At 36.1% G+C, this 17873-nt stretch overlaps 1 protein-coding gene across 2 annotated transcripts in view; it reads left to right on the top strand.

The window, feature by feature from the left end:
- Positions 1–17873, top strand: part of DOCK4 (dedicator of cytokinesis 4) — a 240889-nt gene that overhangs the window by 161531 nt on the left and 61485 nt on the right. For both annotated transcript variants that reach the window (XM_057403708.1, XM_057403707.1), the window contains 9 exons: positions 2007–2104; positions 2210–2293; positions 2390–2490; positions 3198–3279; positions 4282–4452; positions 5832–6024; positions 11925–12052; positions 14216–14350; positions 16966–17064. In XM_057403708.1, the coding sequence (XP_057259691.1) occupies positions 2007–2104; positions 2210–2293; positions 2390–2490; positions 3198–3279; positions 4282–4452; positions 5832–6024; positions 11925–12052; positions 14216–14350; positions 16966–17064 (1091 nt within the window). The remainder of the gene's footprint in view (positions 1–2006; positions 2105–2209; positions 2294–2389; positions 2491–3197; positions 3280–4281; positions 4453–5831; positions 6025–11924; positions 12053–14215; positions 14351–16965; positions 17065–17873) is intronic.

Below are 17873 nucleotides of genomic sequence, written 5' to 3'. Positions count from 1 at the left end.
CATATAGTTGCTGAACCAAGAGGAAAACTTTCTGTTAGCTTCTTAGTTTGGTAAGTACTGAGCACATTTCAGAAGAACTAGGTCCTTCTAAGACAGTGTTGGATGGTGATCAACTAGACAGTAGTTCAGCTTAAACTAATGGAAGGGTTGGATGGTGGTTAAGGTTTTCTGCTTCCAACAGACAGGCTTTAAGAAATCCTGAAAAGCTGAGTAGTGAAATGTGGAAGTAGTAAACTTGCATGTGGTGCAGCTTTGGGATTTGTTTAATTCAGTGGTTCAAGATTACATGGAACTTCTACTCAATACAACTTGACAGGAGGGCTGCAGACCTGAGTGGGTGAGTCACAGCCAGAAAATGTGAGGTGTAAACAGAGAACCTGCAGCAGAAGAGAGAAAAATTGTGGCAACCTGTTAGAGTTCAGCAAGGGTCAGGATCAAGTGAAAACTGCTGAAAAGCCAAGCCAAGTTTGCAGCACTCTATTTTAGGATTTTGAATGGTATAGGGCATGAAATTCCTAATCTCATAGCAAAGTGGTATTTTAGTACATCTCGGAAGCTGAAAGCAACAATATATGACTGAAGAGTGACAAATACAGTATTTAGATTTAAGACAGCTGCAAGAATGGATAGGTTAACTGAGCCATCACCCTCCGATGAATTTTATGCAAGTATTTACAAGAAATCATGGATGAAAAAGTGGACATGTAGCTACATAGGATGTGCTGTAAGATGAGTTTATCACAGGCATATCATGCGAGAATAAATTTCTTGATCTTTCATTTCAAAGGCTTTCTTTATTATTATTCAGAGGAAACATAGCAGATCTAAACCATCTGGACTTCAATAACATGCCACATGGAAAATTGAAAAGATAGAAATTTGAATAAGAATTTTTAAACTGGTGTAAATATAGGCTAAACCAGAACTAGCAGGTTGCACTGTAGTGGAAGGAATTTCCCTCCTGAGTGGAAGGAAAATACTACCAGAGCTGAAGAATTAGGCTTGGGATTGATCTCTTTTTAAAGGGGTGGAAGGGATGGGGATGGGATTTACTTCTGTAAAACTTGAGACACTAGAGAGCCTGTTAATGAAAGTCGCTGCTAATATGTAGTTGAAAGAGCTTATCAGTTGAGAACCACAAAATCAAAATATGATACAGGCAAAGTAAAGTCACTTAGATTTAAAGAATTAATAAGAGTAGAAATTAGATCAAATCTAATGGTACAATGGGCAGGGTCATACCCTAATAGAGACTCTTGGGGATTCTGCTGTAGCCAGGGAGCTGAACAGTATTAAACAGGAGAAAGACCTATTTGTGTCACCAACATGATGTTTCTAGAAAAAAGCTCCCAGATTCTAGAACATGTGTCAGGTGTTTACAGCAGACATTCAAGCTTGGTATTGATATAGAAAACACTCATGTAATCTTGTCTGTAATGTAGTTACCATTACCAAGAAAGCTAAGGGCAAATGAATTAAAACTGGAGGAGGTGCAAAGACACTCCCATATGTTTTAGCTCAGAAGAGTTTATTTTCCAGAAGAGATTGTATTGCTTGTTAATAAAGCAGGATCTTAGAGACATTGTGTTTGTTCTCTGTGAAGACATAGGAAGATGAGTATTTTAAATATATTCAAACTAGCAGTTAGGAGACTATTTCTGGCTGTCAGAGGACAGGTAGGGAAGACATCCTCTTTGATGGGATGAGAGACAGCAAAATAATTTCTTAAAATGGTAGCTGACAAATATCTGAACAAGATTGTATGAGACAGTTGCTACAGGATACTGATTTTACTGACCGAGAGCCATGTTCTTATGTTTCTATTGGTGGAGCAATTACAGAATGGAATGAAATTCTGTTGTTGGGCCGATCATATTATAGCAAATCTTGAGATGTTTTCTTTTGGTTTAATGATGCCAAGTTTTGCTGAGTAGACTGTAATAGTAGAATTTAAAATCTGAACTGCTGCTTTGCTTCCAACTTCAATTTGCATTTTGCTTTTGCAGGAGATATGCTTGATCTTCTGAAATGGAGAACGCACCCAGACAAAATTGCAGGTTGCCTCTCAAAATTAAAAGAAATTGATGGTTCAGAAATAGTGAAGGTATATATGTTTCTATCCTTTTAGATAATACGAGGGAAATAATTTATTTGCATGTCACAAAAGTACCTATTTATTAACAAACTCTCTCTTCCTCTCTCTAATCAGTTTCTTCAAGATACACTAGACACTTTATTTGGGATTTTAGATGAAAACTCTCAAAAATATGGATCAAAAGTATTTGATTGTTTGGTAAGTTTCATTTTGTGATGATGGTTAGCACTATTTAAGAACTAAGTAAAAAAAAGAAAAAAAAAGCTTTTTTTTTCCTTTTTTGTTCACATTTAGGTTCACATAATAAATTTGCTGCAGGACAGCAAGTTTCACCACTTTAAGCCAGTAATGGACACTTACATTGAAAGTCATTTTGCAGGAGCACTTGCTTACAGGTGAAGTCTGTACTTTTTCTATCTAATTTGAATACTGACACTTATGGGTAAGCTAAGCAGAATCAACAATTAGGTTAAATTAAACAGTATCATTACAAATAAAATGCAGTGCTTGTATGAGTGCCTAGATTTATGCCATTAAAAAGAGTAAAAATAAGTTACTAGAAAGATTACTTGCTAAAGCTTTAACATTGGCTTAATTTTTAAATCTTTTACTTCAGTAGATTTCTTTAATTACTTTGAAAAACATAGGAGCCTTAGCACCATCCAGATGCAACTTGTTCACCATCTGTGTAGAGCACTGCAATAATAGGCATCACTTACTTTGCTGTACTCTCTGTATTTATCGCTACCTTAGACATCCATTTAAACCAATGCAGTTTAATGAAAACAGTGCATGGAATACAGCTACAGTTACTCCATGCTGGCAGGGGGTCTTCTGGCTTAACTGAGCTTGTGTATCCCTGTCAAAATTATTCTATTGCATATATAATACTGGTTCTCTGGTTTGTCAGAGGTCTTCCAGGTGGCTGTCAGCAGATGGAAAACTAAGTGTAATATTGATTCTGTAGTGATTAGTGAAATCTAGTCATATGTTTTTTATTTTGTCAGTGTTTCTCATATGACAGCTATTGGTTTGCATTTAATGTGCAAAGTTGACCCTTCTCCCACTCTGTGTTATAATACTTTTTGATGCGCTATTCTAGAGATCTTATAAAAGTACTAAAATGGCATATTGATCGAGTCACTGAAGTGGAGCTGCACGAGCACATACAGGAAGTACTAAAGGTAATAGAAATTGATGAAAGCAATTATATATATGAATTATATATTCATACAATACCAACAGTTTTAACTTAGTAAATGAAACAGAGTATGGAATGGTGGTAGTAATTCTAGGAAGCTGCAGACTTTTTCAGTGCATTCTCTTTTGTCACTAAATTGATCAATGGAGCTTACTACCACTTGACTCTGGAGCGCTTATGTTCCTTACTGAATGAGTAGAAGTTAGGTCTAAGAAATCAAATATAGATTGAATTGGTGGTATAAACTATCTGTTGCATAACAGAACCTAAATGATAGTCATGCATGCTGGCTAAATGGTTCAACCCTGACATTGGGGAATTCTACTGAAAATGGTGGGTGTGATTGCTCTTGTCCCATTTTGTACCATGAACAGAGCACAGTGTGGAGTCAGGCTGAGTTGTACAACACAATAATCCCATTTGGGACAGGTGCTACAGTCTGGGAAAAGCTGTCAGTGTTACTCTTCTGTGCCTTTCTATGCTGCTGTTATCTCAGGTGTCTTGCTGATAAGAAAGAACTGTATTTTTATTTATGTTCCAAAATTTAAGCTTTTTTTGTTTTTTATTACCTGGTTAACAGTTTATAGGAAAACAACTTTGAACAAGCAGAGGAATTTCAAGAGCAGCTGAAAAGTTTGAGCCTATTTCTTATATTGGTCTTGTATGCTTATGCAATAAGTGTTTCTGTAGCCAAAGACATGCAAAGGATGGGGGATGGGAGGCAGTGCTGAGATTTTGCAGTTTTTCATTAAAAATACAATTGTTCCCTGGGTTGTAGAGGTTCTGAAAGACAAGGCAAAAACATTTCTGATTATGCGCTTTTTGGAATGTTGTTAGTGTTTCATTAGAAAGATTTGACAATATTAAATAGCGTGGTGTCCTGTTTCAGACCCTTGCTGTTTGAATGATACAATCATCACATGTGTTCTATTTGAAGATGAGCTGGTTCATTTTTATGAATTATCTCTGATTTTGACATTTGTAGGCACAGGAATACATCTTTAAATATATAGTTCAGTCTCGAAGGTTGTTCTCTATTGCCACTGGTGGACAAAATGAGGAGGAATTTCGCTGCTGTATTCAAGAGCTTCTCATGTCAGTACGCTTCTTCCTTTCCCAAGAGAGTAAAGGAGCTAGTGCTTTATCCCAACTACAAGTAAGTTTTCGAGCGTGCCCTGCTTATTGCCATTTTCCATGTCCCACATAGAAAATGTACACGTGTCCTTACCTGTATTCCCAGGAATGAAAACGGTTTTGTTTTGTTTTGTTTTGTTTTTTTTTCCAGGGCAAAATGGCACTTTTAGCTTATCCTCATACCTTTTCTCCTATTGTGTGAAATTTTCATAACAACAGCTGCTGGTTGGTGTATATCTATGGCATATATAGATATATGGTGTATATATATATATATATAGGTATAGCTAATCTTAAATCTAATATTTAATTTGAATTATAATAACTATATTGCTTAATATAAATAAAGTCATTTCTCTGTTTGGGGCATTTTAAGTTTAGTTTAACCACATTGAAACTGAAGGATTTGAGCCATAAAAACTAACAGTGTTCATGCTTTACAAAAAACTTGTAAGTCTTGATGAACTACATGTTTTAATACTTAGCTGGTATCTTTATTTCTGTGATTTACCTACTTCTGCAGCTCACAGACATGCCATCCTCCTCCCCTGTTTCTGTAACCAAAGACCTGTTAAGAAATTAATTTCTTAAGCTCTGTAGAAAATTTTTCTTCCAAGAAAATTGCAAAGAACAGAGAACAGAGTAGAGAAGTGATTCTTCCATCCCAAGTCATGTAAACAGGTGGAGTGAAAAGATAATAGCAAAATTATATAAACAATAACATTTGGAATTCTTCAGTATTTTTAACCTTCTATGTCATCTGTTTTGACGCCAGTGTGAAGAAGGGCTGAGGTGTGAGCATTTCTTAATCAGCAGGATTTGGAGAGGAAGAAGAGAATGTCAGTTCTAGCTTCTGTTCTCTGGCATTGCCCTCCGTTCATTTGTTTCCATACTCAGCAATGAATTTCTAAACCTATTTTAGGGTTGTTGACGTGAACCAATACTGCCAGTGCATTCTCATTCGAAAATGAAAATGTTCATTATTTGAAAAATTGAAAATATAGAGGCCATTATATTACCTGTTTTACAACAAAGCAAACCAAAGCAACTCCACTGAACTCCACTTGTTCTCGTATCAGCTAGCTTCTGTTATCCTTTTAAAAATTTCCTCTCCCACATAAATATTTTTCAATTATAAATATTTTTGTTTGAAGTTGAACTTCTACTTTCAGTTTGTCCTGGGAGAACTGAATAGTCATTAGATAATGCTTAAAGGCAAATGGTCACAAGGGTTAAGCCCATTAATGAACGTGAGAATACTTCTTCTGAAAACATGACCATTTTTAAAGCTACCGACTATGAATCATTCTACAGTTTCTTAAATTTCTGTAATTATTTAAATGCTTAAATGTCAAAACTACACTTCAGTATCTGACTGTCCATTTTTGCCCTTTCCTCTAGGCTGTGTTTCTGAGCTCCTTCCCATCAGTGTACTCTGAACTTTTGAAGCTTTTTGATGTAAGAGAAGTGGCAAATTTGGTTCACGACGCTCTGGGCAGCTTGCCAACAGTCATGCATGGGGATGAGTCCCTTCAAGCTGTTAAACTGCAGAGTATTGGGAAAACTGTGGAGAGTCATCTGTACACTAACCCAGGTAAGGTTACCCTGGGCTGCCTGCAGATAAAAAAGTCAACCTGTGTGCTTATTACATGGGCCAGCAGGTGCTGAAGGGAATAGTATCGCTGAAAGCAGTGCTTCCTAAGGAACAATTCTTCAAGTACAGCTCTATACAAGCTGTTCATTTAGAAGAATACAGTTGGTTACATTTAGTAGTTTGGTTTTTAGAGACAAAGACTCTTGAAATAAAGCTTTGTTTTGGTCTACTGCTGGCAATATGTCTGTGAAGGAAGTTTTCCTAATACTTTTATGTAATTGCAAAAGAAAAAGCTTTACTAGGTCTTTGGGTCTTGTTTCTTTCTGTTCTCCTTTGGGGGCAAACAGATTGTCACTTATTCGTGAAGTCTTATTTGTGTAACTCTTGCTAGCTCAGCACTTTCATGCATTTCTTAATGTAGCATAAAAAGGCTACACATATTCAAGTTATACTTAGTGCACAGTGTATAACAGCATAGTTATTTGCTATGTGGAAGAAAAGCAGCTGTATGGTGGTGAGCCTGACATTCTTTTTTTCTATTCTATGTGAAACCCATAGAAGTGACCAGATGTTAAATTTGAGATGAACTAATTTAGAAATAAAAGAATTAATATAAAGGAGTTATAAAGAATTATAGTGTTAGTTTACTCAAAAAAAGCCTTCTGGAGAGGTGTTTGGGTATTGGCTGATGGAGTTCGGTAGAAACAGCAACTTTTACCATCTAAGATAAACACATTAAAATGATGAAGGATCTGCAAAAACCACAGGGATACGCATAAATGTTTTGAGATGCTGCAAAATAAAGGAAGCGATTTTAGAACATTATTTTTTTTTAAAATGCTTCCAGTGATTGTAGTTTTAAAGTATGCGCTCTAAGAAATGGGTAAGAAGTATTGGATCCTGGCTTCTTTGCTTCATTCTAGTGAAAAGGGCTCACCTTTTCCCTTCTGAGCCTCCATGGCAGTCCCTTCCAGAATAGTTAGCTCCCTACAGCTGACTGATCAGGTCTTTGATACTCTGGGTAGACAATGACATATATATTCATGGAGCAATCATAAGGACACTCTAAGTTACATTTTTCCTTTTTGAAACTACTTAGGGAGCAGGTAACATAATTTCCATTTTTCCTCCCCTTGTCTTGGTTATCTCAGCCTAACTGGAAGATACAAATTAATAAATGTAATTAAAGAGAGTTATTTAATGCCAAATAAGGGGTTACTGGGGACTTCCTTGGAATTGTAAATCTACTTTCAGCTGTATGCCAATATTTTTTGTTTGCTTCCTTTTCTGAAAGTGTTGTTTTGTTTTTTTTTTATTCAAATCCAGTTTCATTATTAAGAACTCATGAACTGGTTTGGCTATGAATGCAATGAAAATTACATATTAATTTTTTTGTAGAGGGTGTGTTACACACAAATAAAATATATATTTGTTAGACCCCAGGAAAACTGGTGTGAAAGACATCCAGCAGTGATATAAGCTTCCAGTGTCCCTAATAGGAAGCTCAAGCAAACATTTGTACAGTATGATCTCAGTCATCTTTATGTTGAAGGGTCTTGTGGTGATCAGCATCTTGGTCTATTTGCCCTTCATGTTTTCTCTATTTAAAATACAAAATTTTAAGTAGACTTTCCTTGAGTCAATCCCTAGAAAGAAGTCCTTTTAAAATCATCTTGGGGAAATAAATATTGCACTAGACTCTTAACGTGCAGAGTAAACCGAACATCCTAATGTGAAGTTAAGGCTTGCTGCTGTGAAAATAATTGATTTCTGTCTCCCAAGTGAGGATGATGAATGCTGTAAACTGTGCTGCTAGCTAACTAGATGGAACACAGGAAAATAACTAGTTATCCAAACGTCTAATAATGAGGAGGGCGCTTCTTAGATAACATTTTCTGTTACCTGTTTTTGTATATTCTGTTTAGCATGGAAGTTTCACATACTTTCTTTTGCAAGGGCCTGAACAGCTAACATATTAGTTCCCACTGCTGCAGAAATCATCTGACACTAAAGCTATGCTTTGACTAAAACTGGGAGCTACATTTGGCATATTGTTGAAATCAAACATCAGGGGTTGATTTAAGGTGCCCAAGCACAGACGTTCAGTGCAATTTCAGATGTATTCAATGCATCTGGTCTCTGCCTGCCTCTCTAGAGAATGCAGGTTATATACTGTATTTACTGATCATGTGTGAGTAGGATGTCTGAAATGGCTCTGTATTGGTGCTTTGGTATAGCTTACTTAGAAGCCTTTTCCAGTGATTTTAAACTTCAGCTCTTCCTATAAGGTAACAACTAGAGAGATGTTAAAAGGTGACAATAGAAGTTACCTGCCTAGCTCCTGTGAAAAGTTAGTGGGTCTAAAGGCCTTACTTTACTTTACTTCTGTTTTTTCCTATTTACTTCTGCGTCTTTGCAATGCACATAAAATGTAGTGAGGGTCTAGGTTTCTTCCTCCAAAGAGGAAGAATTTTCTTGGAATCGCCACTGGTCAAATATCTCACAAGGATAATGCTGTCTATTTGTTTAAAATGTTCAATTACACTGATTTTTTTTTTTTTTCCAAGCAGACTGAAGTTTTGACTCAGATATAGTAATTTAAAAGAATATTTCATATTTCTGAAATTAATCTTTAAAATAGACTAGAATAAGTTAAGTTTTGTATGTCTGTGCAGGTGCTTTGCGACTAACTGAAAAGTAAGTGGGAAAGTTGTGCTGTGAGTTAAATATTTAATGTTAATGTAGCTTGCATTGCAAAGTCACAGAGATTGCCCAGAGTAATCTCTAACTATGCCAAGCATGTACTTGAAAAGCTCAATGTCATGATTTTTTTTCCTCTCTTTTAGTATAATATTTGTAAAGGGCAAGTATTAGCATTTTAAACAGTCAGCTAATTTGGCTTCCTGCACAGAAGAATAACTGGGACAATGAGTGATGGCTAAGAGTTCTGATTATTACACCATTCCTTGTGCTCATTAATTTTCCTATACAGAATGGCTGACTTTGCAGCTGGCAATTTTTAAGAAAAAGAGTAACCTGAGACAAATGTTGTATGCTACATTCTCCAGACTTTCTCACATAGCCCTCTCTTTGAGAGACTGAGAGTGCTTTGTTAGATAGGTGCATTGCAAATATGAAGCTAAGTTCTGACAGGCAAAGGGATATGAGACAATTAAAACCAAACATTGCCCATAACAAATATGCCAGCTCTCCTCGTCGTCAATACCATTACATCTCTTCACCTGAACAGGTCAAGACAGAGATGTGTTTAGATGATGGGCTTATAAGGAATATATCTGAAGCTGTGTAATATGTGGTGGTTAATTCAGTACCTGGCACTGTTCCCCCCCCATGTATATTTGAAAGGCATTGTAAGATGCTTTTTGCTAATCTGTTTGGTCTTGGTGAAACACAGTTCCTGATCATTTTTGCAAAAACGGAATACTTGAGACAGTTGAATGAGGATGCTGTTTTGCCTGAGATGCTTCAGGCCATGCTTCATATAACTGTTGGCTATTTGTAAGACAAGTGTTGCTACACATAGATTCTCTGTTCTTCAAAATGGAGTACATAATGCTGTGCTTACATATGAGCAGCACACAGAGTAGTGGGCTCTTCAGAAAAGGTACCATATCCTGAGTGTGCTCATCAGGAAGCTGCTTAGACTTATCCAAGAAGGAACGCCTTGGCAGAGTGCTGTTCCTGTTTTCTCCTCACCTTCTGAACTGAGGGACTTGAATTGTAGCTGCAAGAGAGGTCCTGCTGTCCTCAGAGGATCTATGGCCCAAAGGATAACACTTAGACTAGTAATGGTGTGAAAGAACTACTAGATCTGCTCTGTGACAGATGTGGAGTTAAGTAGTGTTTTGACCATTTGCCTGGGAATGAAAGACCAGGTTCAGTGCTCTTTCAGCTTGGATTCAGCTTTCCATCATGTGCTGGACAGGAGAGTACCCTAACCACAGAGCCACAGGTTGGTTTACACAATGACCCCTTCCTCTCTCCTCTTGAAGATGGGTTACCCGATAGTCAACAATTTGATGTGTGTAAGGTGTAATGGAAAACAAGGAAAAGTCACCATCCCCTGTAGTCCAGACGCAAGGTTTTTTTTTATAGGAATGGAGAGTCCTGCTTTTCACTTCAGCAGAAGCCATTAGCTCTGTTTTTTTAATCTATCAGTAATCAATAAGCTGATTTAGCAGTGAGGATCAGAAGCTGTCACAGGTCTGCACATTAGCCAGCTTTCTGCCTGCTTTCTCTTTGACCCTGTAGATCTTGTTGGTGGCAGCTGTGTACTCTTTGACATCTCAGAGTACCTGAGGCAACACTTTGCTGAGCTTCTGGTTTTTAGACAAAAGAAAAATGCCTTGTTGGTTTGGTTGAAATGCTTCTGCCCAACTGCAATGCTAGAGGCAGATAACAAACTCAGGCCAGTCCTGATGAAAACCTACTGAGACACTTGCAGAAGTAAGCAGTTACTGGATAGAGGCTCTTTGTTTCCCAGTTTTGGGTTTCAGTGCCACTAGTTTTGGATTCCTTGATCATGTTTTGATTACTGCCATACAGTCTTTGTTTATATTTTTCTTCCATAGGAAGACATAGTGAGCACCTGAATAAATAATAAGCATGAAATACCTGTTTAAAAAGAGCAGGTGAGCTTTTTTAAAAAACAAGAATATACTTAAATAGTGTGTACAGATGAACTCTGATTTGTCTTGTTAAAGGTAACTAGACAGTGAAAAGAAGGGAATAATGAGAAAACCAAGATTAGTGCTATAATTCAGTGAGTGACAGAAGCATTCATCAAATAAAATCTCAGAATAAATCTATCTTTTTCTCCCTTGTGGAAAAAATAGAGGAAATATTTTTGGGGGGAAGTGTTTCTAGAAAGGCTAATCCACAAACAATGCCTGGTTGGAAAAATTATTTTAAAGGAGTATTTTCCCAGCTAGATAAGCTACATTTTTCAGGAAAGAATTACATTAATGAACAAAGGAACTGAGTAGATGAATATATTTAGATAATGTAGCGTATAATCATCATTAAAATGTTAATAGAGGAAATGATTCAAGTACATTTCTATGAGAACTTAATTTCTCAATTAGAGAAAAGATCTAAAAACAACAACAAAATGGAAACAGATAACACCCATTCAATTTATCAAGTTGTAAATAGGTGTGTGTTGTCACAAATGTAATTATTAGGCTTTTTCCATTTAAGGCTGTCTTTAATTAGAAAAAGAAGCAAGAAAAAGTAGCATGTTAATGAAGTTCTTGCATAATTTTGAGACAATTCAGAACTGAAAATAGCACCAAAGAGCTGTGTTTAGAAAATGAATTAGAGGAAAGGCAAATCAATTCATGTAGATACCAGTAGTCTAAATTGCTCATACTTAGTAGGAGTGAGGAATATGGTAAAGTGAAAATCCTGAATGAAATCTGACAGTACTGCTTGTCTGAAAAGTAGAACTCATTAGAATAATTTCAAGATGAACCTTGTTGTGACCTTGGCTTGCAAAGAGATCCTGTCACATGGCAGGGAACATTAGAACATAATTTCACATTATTTTGAATACAAGGATCCCTGTGCCAAAGTTTTTGCATGACAGTTCAATAAATCGTTAGAATTTTCTGTTAGATATAGTATATTCCACACAGTGGTGTTTTTCTCCAATCACGACATACTGATTTTCAGCATATTTTTATTCTTCAAGTCTTTGCTTTAGACTATTATGATTATGCAGTAAAAGCTGCTGCTTATGAAAAAATGTTGGTTAAAGCAAGTGAAAGCTTCTGCTTATAAAAAATACTGGTTTAGACTGAAAACACTTTTTTTGTATGCATTAAAATTAAATGATTCTATGAGAAGCTTGTACTCATAAAATTTTTCATTTTTTCCAGATTCTCGATACATTCTTCTTCCAGTAGTTTTGCATCATCTCCACATGCATTTACAAGAGCAGAAGGACCTTATAATGTGTGCACGTATCCTTAGCAACATATTTTGCCTCATCAAGAAGAACAGCTCAGTGAGTAAACACTATGTCACTTCCACAAGGTGTTGAACTTCTTTATGTGTCTCAGTGACATTTAATGACACGAACTGGGCTGTGATAAGGAGTATTTTGAAGAGTCCACTGAGTAATGATTCTGCATAAACATGTCATTTTGATTTCTCATGAGCCTTTTCTTCCATGCAAGGATATTTTAATTGTAGGGCATAGTGTTCTGCCAAGCTTTGACTCTTTTTGAGTGTTGTGTTGGATAGAAAATGTCCAGTTTCTCTTGGAGGCATTTTCAGTTGTGGGCTGATTAGTCATAGAGGACACAGGGATGATATAGGTAAATAGATTGATCTCAGTATTGCAAGGGGAATTGCACTTGGTTGTTAGCTGATAAACTTTGTGGCCAGTTTCTGATGTTTGCATTTGCAAATTGATCTGTGAAAGCTGCATATGAGAACTAGCTTAAATAGGTGTATTTCAAATATGAAGATGATGATAAGTTCTGACAGGCAAAGGGATATAACACAATTAAAACTGAACACTGCCCATAGTTAGTGCAGTACATGCATATCAAGGCCAGAACACATGACACTGTAATGCATTAGTGACAACTGTTTTATGTGTTTCTTCGTTTCATGCCACTGTCAGCAATTAAAGTTGATCCATCAATGATTTGATATGGAAGTGGCTTGCCCCTTTGGCACTATAACAGCTTTTTCATTGCAGCTGCTCCTGGATTTGTGTTAGAGCTTATCACAAGATAAAGTGCTAAATGATAAAGCATAGCTGTGGGTTTGGGTTGGGAGAAAGGCTTACATGTCTGGTCTTAATGTCAGGAGATCTTTCATTTGGAGTCGCCAAACCAGATGTGTGCACAATGAATGGATGTCTACATAAAATTCTCTTTAATGTTCAAGATATGCAGCTACTGGTTTTAGTAATCTTGCAGACATGAGAGTATTAACAACTTGGTGACTTTGATATGATTTTTGTGGATCAGTTCCATCAATTCATTGCTTCATTCCAAGGTAGTCAAGATAATTTAAAGATTAAGGGAACAAGTGAATTGACAGTCAGGCAGCTTTGAAAACTAAGGTCATCAGCCATTCTAATAGTTTGTGCATAAGTCCTCATGTTTCAGTTCCTAAATACATTGTATACTGTCTGCCTTCCTAAGTAGCAAAGTTAACAATTGTTTGGTACTAGATGGAGTAACAGAGAAGACAGCCGTGACACTAGACTTCTCTTGAGTCCAAACAGGAATCTGGAGTTTTGTTACAAACAATATGTTTTGGGTGTGTAGGAAGCTAAATAAATAAATAAATAAATCACTCCTACACCGCGATGTCAGCAAAGTTGAATGATCTGTTTTAGTTTGGTTGTGTGTATTTGATTATCAAGTGTTTCTTTCTGCAAAGAAATGTCAGCTTAAATCATGGATAAAATCGCTCAGATTAAGGTGGTGTCTTGCTGCAGTGGAGACAGAAAACATTGTGAAGCAGAGAAAATGTATTTCCATCTGAATTAAAAAGGAAAAGTAACTAAGCTTGACTTCATCAAGTGCTTTCGTGTGTGTAATTAAGGTATTCGTGGTCTCTTTTAGTGGTGAATACTTTGGTTGTTTTGTATTGATGTGGAGTACAAGCAGTTGTAGGCTTATATAAATGACTAATTTGTTTGTGCTACTCAGCTGATGGGAAGCAATGTAGCTGGTCTTTACTGCTGAAACAGGTCTTGAAGGTTGATCACCATCTGCTTGTTTCTGGTGATAGTTTTGAAGTGTGAAAACAGAATTCTACTTTTTGAATTTAAGCCTCTCTTGGTAATTTCCCCAGAAAATATATGGGCGTTACCTATAAAAATCTCACCCAAAATTTCTCCTATATTATTTCCTACTTTCTTCTAAACATTAATTGAAAATAGAACTATGCTAATTTGATGAAAGCTTACATAGTCAAAGTCCATCCCATAACTGTCCTCTATACTTCAGTTCAATGTAATTAACTGAAAACTGTTAGAGAAAAAAACAGTAGAATTAAGCAGTATTTTAATTAGAGAATAGTCCTTGTTTCTTGAATGTAACATTTGTAGTAGAACTATAATTTTTTTCTAAAATGACATCAAAGGAAAAATTACTGTGGTCATCTTTCTATTCTAAAATCTTAAACGTTTTATTTACTATTTAAGGAAAAATCTGTCCTGGAAGAAATTGATGTGATAGTAAACAGCTTGCTAGATATTCTGTTAAGGACCATACTAGAGATCACCAGCCGACCACAACCATCAGGCTCTGCTATGCGCCTCCAGTTTCAAGATGTGACTGTAAGTTTCTTAAAATGAAATATCTCACAGTTGTCACTGCTTGCACTACTAGATTTGTAACAATGTTGTTGTTTCATTGCAATTAACAATGTTAAGATTTTGTTTAGGAAACAGAAAATTGCACCTTTTTTATTTTCAGTGGAATCAGTAATATTTTTTTAATTAAATTTACTTCTAAATTGTGACTATAAAAAAAAGAACCCAAAAGACAGGTTTTTTTTTTTGAGACTGTTTCAGGTCAGGAATTATTTCATTATATTTCTTTTGCTGACAAAATTAACAGTTTTCTGAAACTGCTTAAGTTTGAATTCCTGAAAACACAAGAGTATTGGTCAATAATATTTTACTTCTAAAAATGCATGCATTTTTACATGATGAAACAGCTCCAAAATGCCTGCAGCATCCATGATGCTAACTTGGACAAATCCAAATTTATTAATTGAAAGGCATTTTGTTGTTCTCAGGGCTGAGCATTTGAGCTTCATTTCTAGCACATGAGCATGGAGGATGCCTTTAGAAGATTAACAAATGATATTTTGGTCAACCTGCTATAACATCTCATGGGAATTAGAAGGTTGAGGTGGCATTTACAGAAATCCTATGATGAGCATCGATCAAACAATATGAGGTTTTATTTTGCTTTGTTCTCAGAAAGGTGCAAAGTTTGCTTTTGAAGGGCAAATCGGTTCTAATATGGCATGGGCTATGACCCCAGTATAAGCTGAGGGCGTAAGATTTTCTGCACTATGCTGTGTGATTTACATCTTATTGTATGTTTAATTAATTAATTAATTACCCAGTTTTTTACACTGTAACAGTTTTAGTTAATGAATATACGGTTGCTTTTCAAATGAGAATTTCCTGAGATCAAACATTTCATAAGCATTTAATAGCTGTGGAAGAAGCTATGGGGTTGTTTTTTGTTTGCTTGTTTTATTTTATCCCACCGAGAACAAATCATATGAAGTGTTTTATGGAGCTAACCAAGCTCTTTAGTAAGATAACACCATGCTTTAATCACTGTGATTCAGCAGGGCTATACATCTAAGAATTGGGTGTTTTTTCTTTAAATTACAATTACAATTGTATGCTTTGTGGCATATCAGGCTATCACAAGAAAATCTAAACTGAAGTAAGTTTTGCAGTATTAGATTGTTAGTGTAGCAAATCTCTGAGCTTACTGGTTTCTTCTAAGATATCCACTTGCTTGCAGATTACGTTTTCCTAAAACACCATGACAGCCTAATTCATTCACACCACCAAAAAATTAGTCTCTGGAAGTGCTTTCAAGTTCCAAAATTTCCTTTTTATGCATCAGAAAAGCCATGTTATTGTCACCACAGGCTCTCAAAGAATACTTAATGTGGAAGTGACTCAAAGCACAGCATAAGGCAATTATATACATTTATGTAGAAACATCATGCAGTATGAGCTTATGGAAACACACAGAGCCAGATTCTTGGAACTATTTGTAGAGCAAGTATGATAAAGTACTCAATATGAGTACAGCAGTAGAGTCTGTTCCAGTATGTTACCATTATTTCAATCTGCATGTATCACAAATTACTCTTTGTGAGATGTATCATGGCAGCACACTGGATAAAATTCCATCATACTTTTCCATCAGATATAGTCTTCCTCATCAAAGTAGTCCCAAACTCGTTTCACTGTGATCTGAAGCCCACATGTTGCTGGTTTTCTGCACAAAGCAGCAACATAAACCAGCAGCATAAAATCAGGCAGCATCAGGCCGTACGCTGCCATGACTGCACCATTTCTTTCATCTCAAGTAGTTTTGGTACCTTGGTACCATTTCACTCTGCAGTGAGGAATAGATGATAACCTGCAAAATGGATGTGATGCTTTAAACTGAGTGCAAGGAAGACATGGCTTTTGGGTGTCAGTGTTACAGATGTTGCACTAAGAACCAGTGAATTTAATGCAATGGTGAAAGTGAAACTTCTGCTTCAGGTTGTCAGTGATTTAGACCTTTGGATTTCCTTAAGAAAAATGCATTTGCATGTAAAGAGCTATCAGAAAACAATCAAATTAAAATTAATCTTTATTGATTTCAGATCTCGGAAGTTCAGTTTCTCAGAACCTAAATGAATTGCAATTGAATTAATGAGTTTTCTTTTTGACAAATATTGGGGTTTGTGATGAAAAAAATGCTTTCAAATGTTCGCAGCTGACTCCATTATCCTTTTCCCTAAAGCAAATCAAGAACATTCTTCCCAGAATTGTTGCAAAATTATTTTTGTTTATATTTGTTTCAAAACTGGGTTGACTAAGAGGTTGTGATTTTAGCAGTCTAAATAAGCTGTTTAAAAACAGATAAAAGGGAAACAAATCACAAATCAAAATTTTTCTGGTTTAGCCCTTCTGGAACTCTTTCAAATATTTTGCTAAGCAAGTAAACTGCATTTGGTGAAAAATCATTCTTTATATGGGAAGGAAGTTTATAATTAAACTCATGTATTTTCACAAAATGTGGAGCCTATTTGTAGATTAATTTCCTTGCATTTGTTAATTATTTTTAAGTGCTTATAATATGACAGTTTAAGCTCAGGCACAGAAGTCATCATAATATTTCTATTTTTGTCTTATCTGAATAGGGGGAATTTGTCTCCTGTTTGTTATCACTCTTGCGACAGATGACTGATAGACATTACCAACAGCTTCTTGATAGCTTCAACACAAAGGAAGATCTGAGGGTAAGTAACAATTGTTTTTCCACCTCTTCAGGTCTCTTTTTATTTCTCTTTAATTTATCTCCCTTTAAGAGATGCTCCAGTGCTTTGATGAAACACTTCAGTATTTAAATGCAATCTGTTTTTCAGATTATCAAACTTCTTCATGGGCTTTCTTGTATACTCAGGTCCAGTCTTACAGTGGGGTGAGGATTCTGTTGCTTCTGCAATGACAGGAGATAAGAACAGGGATGGAGGGGGGGCTATATATTTGCTTTAAAGCTGTAAACTCAACCTCCAAGCCTGTTCTAAGGATGGTATCAATCTAAGATTACACAGTTCTGCTTGATTCTTCTTGTCAGGCAGTTGGGCTTTTTGTCTGGTTTATTATACTTGTTTGTTTATTCATTCTTTGAATTATATATGGCAATGGCAAACATGCAGTTTGAGAAATGCATATTTAACTAACTCTCAATTTTTCTTAGCTGTGCAGTGAGTGTGTTGGAAGGAGGACCTGTCAGACTTGTAACGTCTGTCTGGCCTGTTTGATCATGAAAGAGAGTAGCTGCAGAACGTTTCAGGGCAGCTTCGACCAATTTCATTGATGCAGTTACCGGGTTCATGGTGATACAGCATTTTTAATTCTGTTTTGGAGGAGGGGGGTGTTTTTTTTTTTTTTTTTAATAAGTTATTATTTTCTGCATAAAGATATCAACAAGACTTCCACTCTGGTAGACCCTGCGAAACCTACCTAGTACCAGATTTGATCTATACAAGAGATCTTGAGGAATCACTTATGCCCATATTCAGCCAGTGAACCTAGATGGGAGAGT

The sequence above is a fragment of the Pezoporus wallicus genome, unplaced genomic scaffold, assembly GCF_028554395.1.
Source record: "Pezoporus wallicus isolate ANWC-B61680 ecotype Strahan unplaced genomic scaffold, APGP_CSIRO_Pwel_v1 contig_7274, whole genome shotgun sequence".
Lineage (NCBI taxonomy): Eukaryota > Metazoa > Chordata > Aves > Psittaciformes > Psittacidae > Pezoporus > Pezoporus wallicus.
This window is presented reverse-complemented; position numbering and strand designations above follow the sequence as displayed.